Here is a 4,935-nt window from a genome sequence, read left to right as displayed (position 1 = left end):
TTCTGCTCTGGTTTTACTCTGTGCTGTACGTCTATCACACTATCGTCTCTGCTCTAGTTTTACTCTCCATGCTGTAATTTTTATATTCGGTATAGGTGAACAAGAAATTTCCAAAAATAAACTCCATGTGTTCAGGGCCCGGTTTCACACAGCTTCTTTTGTTTCCAAGTTTTTTTTTCGTTTAAACCAAACTGTCTTGGTTGAACAAAATAATACAATATTAATGAAGAGTTTAACTTGTTGCACTCAGGTGAGACAATATCTAACTTAGCAAGTTTTGTGAAACCGCACCCAGAAGAATATCTCCCATGGACATTTACCTATAATGTACAGTTTTGATTTACTCAGAAGGTATTGCTGTGTATAAAGTGCTTATCTCTGGTTTCAACACCGCAATGAGCAAGGAATGGAACTTGTAAACTAACTAACCCAAGGATGACGTTAACGTGAATAATTAAGCTTGGACCGGTTTAATCTGGGGAGCGCATTTGTCCAATCGTACCTCACAGAGATTGCTGTCCTTATCTTGACACAGATCACGACAACTTTCGACCAAACTTTTAACCTCCGAAAACAGCAGCTGGACCTGTAGCAACAAAAGTGTCGGCAAGGACGGTGTACATTCTGTGCCAGTAATCATTAATAACTTGGAAGGTAAGGAAAAATATCAAGTTACATTATCTCGCAATTTTGTCAGTCTGTTTTCTCGCAAGGTTAGAGGCTTAAATGACGGACTGATTGTTGTTTAGCGCCTTATTCACGAATGTTTTTCTTCTACGATAGTAATTAGTTTTATCGGTGGACGAAACCGACTGAGAACTATTTCGCTCCAGCATATTGGCATACATAAAATGTCATTGACTTTTGATGCTAGACTTGGTTTAAAGGTGGGAAAAACGTAAGATATGCAAAAAATTCAGATGAGAGATTGGGAGAAGGTAGAGGGTAAATGTGATCTTCAATATTTTTATCGATTTTTCTTTAGAAATGGACACTTGAAAAAAATTGTATTGTGGGTATTTGGACCACCCTTTGATATATATATAACTTTTGCCCAATAATGTTATAAATGAAGATGTAATATATGTTTATTAAATATATTAGTACTAGAATTTTATCTTTGCAACTAACAATTTTGTTTAACCTGGATTTTGATCATATTTATATTTTTAATAAATCCATAAATATTATCATAATTCGGATTAAATCCATGTGTTTGCATCACATCCTTATTTGGGACATTATTTTGCAAGGACGATAAATACCAAAAGGTGGCCCGAATATACAAAGATATTTTCAAGTACCCGTTTCTCCTGAAAGAAAAATCGAAAATTATTATTAGAGACCATATTTGCAAATAAGTTTTGAGGCTCTTTAATCTGATTTTGGGTTCATTTTTATGTTTTCTTCTCCGTTAAAGCATGGCGCTATTTTACTGCAACTTTGTTCACACTTTTTTAAGTGGTTGTTGTTGCGGATAGACGCCCAGATATCTCCACTAACCATTTATTCATTTGCGTACAGAGAAAAAAACTCATATGAACTTACACAGGTAGCTGATATATTAATCCATTTAACCGTTAATCCTGAACGTACATTCTTTTGTGCAGCCCTGTTCAGTTTTTGGTAAGGTTAGGACTGGTGCAGACTTGCACAATTTCACCTCAGTAGAATTCAATCATTATAGCCATAAAGGAAATACCATCCTACACTTTCAACGTGAATTCCTCTTAGGGTAGCTAAATGGTTAAAAATACAATGACAACAAACAGCGAGGGTCAAACGATCTCAATACATCCACCTTTGTTACTTGTAGTGACTTTGTTACTTGTAGTGACTTTGTTACTTGTAGTGACTTTGTTACTTGTAGTGACTTTGTTACTTGTAGTGACTTTGTTACTTGTAGTGACTTTGTTACAGGAAATCTAAACCTCCCGATGTCATACAGTTTTGACTCATGTCATGAAACTGTGTCACTGCTGGCAGCGCCCAAAACGATTCCATACGATCGGAGCTTTACCTCCTTTTCCCACTTTTTGACTCTTATACGCTTTGATTTTTATACGCTGATCGTTGGCTTGATGTTGATTTTTCCAGAACGGATCATGTTGTCTGTCGCTGTGTTGTGTGTGTTAGTCGCTGGCTGTTTCAGGTAAATCTCGACATTATTATTATATAAATTATTGATACCATGTGTATTTGAATTATTTATTTATTTGATTGGTGTTTTACGCCGTACTCAAGAATAGTTCACTTATACTACGTCAGCATTATGCTGGGAGAAAAGTGGGCAGAGCCTGGGGGAAACCCACAAGCATCCTCAGGTTGCTTGCAGGCCTTCCCACACACCGGTATTTGAATTAAACCTAAACTGTATGATAGGTATATTCTTCTGTTTTGAAAATGAAAAAAAGAAAGATTTTATTCGCTTCTTATTAAACACATTTAGCGTGAAAGCACAATGTGTCCTGGAGGGGGAAGATTTTGTAAAACATTCACCTGCCTTAACTGCCCGATGAAGTAGGGTGTTCGAATCCAGGAGATTTGTCATGCACCTGTGGCTGAGGGAGTCTGTCGGCCTCTGCGTGGTTTCCTCTACCCATAAAACTGACCCCTACTTTATAAGTTGCGGTCGGTGTCTGTTGAAATACAATGATGATATGATGCAAAACAACAAACAAATAAGCCATTCACTCAAAAGCAGATATGAGTGTCTAAATTCTTGTCTGGTTTTTGTCTTTCCAGCTTCACCAGTGAGCACGCCAAGCTGGTGGCCATGTTCCATGATATGGACATTAACCATAATGGACTCCTTACTCTTCACGATATCGGCGCCTTCTTACAGCACCTTGGACACGGTAAATCACTTACAAATATGTCTGATTAGATTGTTGGATGAATTAAGGTGTTGAGTAAAATAATGACAATTGTATCGAAGTATTGTAGGTCCTATACGTACATTATCTACGGTTTTCTTCTCAGTATTTGTCGCTAACGTGTCCTTTCGACCAGGCTTCACTGTTACAAAACTGCATAAGTACTTTTTTTTTAATTCCTAAACTTTCTTGTAAATATTCACACCTGACCGCTTTAAAGTATTTCAGACAATTTCCTAAAACTCTGAGTAATATCTAAGATATCTCCAGAAGTTGAGTTTTCTTACTGCGCTATATGATGCGCATGAAACAGATGACGTTATTACAACACCGGAATCAGTCCGAATCGCATCTTTTGAGTTTAACTCTAGATGTAGACAGCGACATTGGTGTTGGGCATATTACAATATCGTTACATTGGCCCTATTTTATAATCGTTATTATTCCGCTATTTCAATGCCATTATCACAGTCATTAATCTTATTCCAGCATTATTGGGCCTGTCTTCATAGGATTACACGCATTACCAAACTATCAAACTTATTTCACATGTAGATGTCGTTTCAAACAAACCCACACTGCGGAAATATGTGTTATGCTTCGCGGAGCGTGTGACACGTACATTTCCATGCATACTCAGTGATAGGCGTCATTTCACTAACATTTTTAGCATCAAAATCAGCTCGCAGACAAAGCTCTCATGCGTGCAATTCTATTCCTGGGACAACAAATAAAACTTTTTTGACGTTATATATTCACCGGACATTGACATTTCATGGTCAGATAAATACAAAACTCGGCCGAGGGCCGATTTGCGGTTTGATAGAAAAATGTCAACATTTTAACTATTTTTACCATATGTTTTTAACGACACGCCAAAGACTCGCCTTCACTAAGAAAACATGGAGAAGCCAACTAGTATATCATAATGAAGTAGGTCTCCTACATGAGATATATGTCACTAAACATATTTTCCAACATGAGCCACGGTCGTATAAGCGAAATATTCTTGAGTACGGCGTAAAACACCAATGAAATAAAAAAATAAATAAATTCTGCTTTGTAGACATCCAACATACTACATATGCAAAAATCAAGGGTAAACATGCGATAATACCTGTTTTCTACTTGTATTGTGTTGTCATTTTGTGTTTGTCACTGAGTTGTCATTTTGTCATTGTGTTGCCATTTTGTGTTTGTCATTGTGTTGCCATTTTGTCATTGTGTTGTTATTTTGTCATTGTGTTGTCATTTTGTTATTGTGTTGTCATTTTATTTAATTGTTGCTTAACGCCGTACTCAAGAAACATCGGATTGTCATTTCGTTTGATTTTTCTTTAAACCCCATGCGTACTAGAGAAATATCGGATTGTTATTGCAGTATGGAAAAGAAAGAGTTGATGAATAGCTGAATGGAGATTTCAGACCAAGGTGACATTTGTGTTGATCAACCTGTATTCAGATTTAAATAATGCGTGACATGGAAAAGGAGGGATTGTGAATAATTACATGGGGAGTTCAGAACAAAGGTTACGTGTCTGTATTCAGATCCCCGCGGTGATCTGAAGAAGGGAGGGTTTGTGAATAAATGGATGTGAAGTTCAGAACCATACATGCCATAGATATTTGTGGGGTTTTTTTTTTAAAATATGTATTCAGATCCTAAACGGAAAATAGAGTTTGTGAATAACTGGATGTGGATTTCAGTCCAAACGGATATTTGTGTTTTTAATATGTATTCAGGCCCTAAACGGAAAATAGAGTTTGTGAATAACTGGATAGGAAATTAGACAAGTATGATACTTGTGTTTATTTGTCTACATTCAGATCCCCACAGTGATATAGAGAAGGAGGAGTTTATGAAAAGCTGGATGCAGAAGTACGGTGATAGGGGTACAGGCCAATGTTATTTTCAACTTCTTCGATACAAGTGGGAATGGTATGCTCTCCGTGGACGACTATGTCGAGCTGTTTAATAAGTTTGACGGCAACGGCGATGCTTCAAAGCGTGAGTACCACATAGTCAAGAGTCAATAGATTACTCCGATAATCTCATAGT

The 4,935-nt window shown here is 37.0% G+C and overlaps 1 protein-coding gene and 1 long non-coding RNA gene across 2 annotated transcripts in view; both read left to right on the top strand.

The window, feature by feature from the left end:
- Positions 1–574: 574 nt before the first annotated feature.
- Positions 575–4,766, top strand: LOC135479064 (uncharacterized). The gene is made up of 4 exons (XR_010445820.1): positions 575–654; positions 2,098–2,152; positions 2,746–2,858; positions 4,704–4,766. It is a non-coding gene; the product is annotated as an uncharacterized LOC135479064 (long non-coding RNA).
- Positions 4,767–4,817: 51 nt separating this feature from the next.
- The window catches only part of LOC135479705 (inactive pancreatic lipase-related protein 1-like), a 5,044-nt gene continuing 4,926 nt past the window's right edge, over positions 4,818–4,935 (top strand). Inside the window, exon 1 of the mRNA XM_064759608.1 lies at positions 4,818–4,884. Coding sequence (XP_064615678.1) covers positions 4,818–4,884 — 67 coding nt within the window. The remainder of the gene's footprint in view (positions 4,885–4,935) is intronic.

The sequence above is a fragment of the Liolophura sinensis genome, chromosome 12 (assembly GCF_032854445.1).
Source record: "Liolophura sinensis isolate JHLJ2023 chromosome 12, CUHK_Ljap_v2, whole genome shotgun sequence".
Lineage (NCBI taxonomy): Eukaryota > Metazoa > Mollusca > Polyplacophora > Chitonida > Chitonidae > Liolophura > Liolophura sinensis.
Note: the sequence above shows the minus strand (reverse complement) of the source record. Positions and strands in the feature narration are given on the sequence as shown.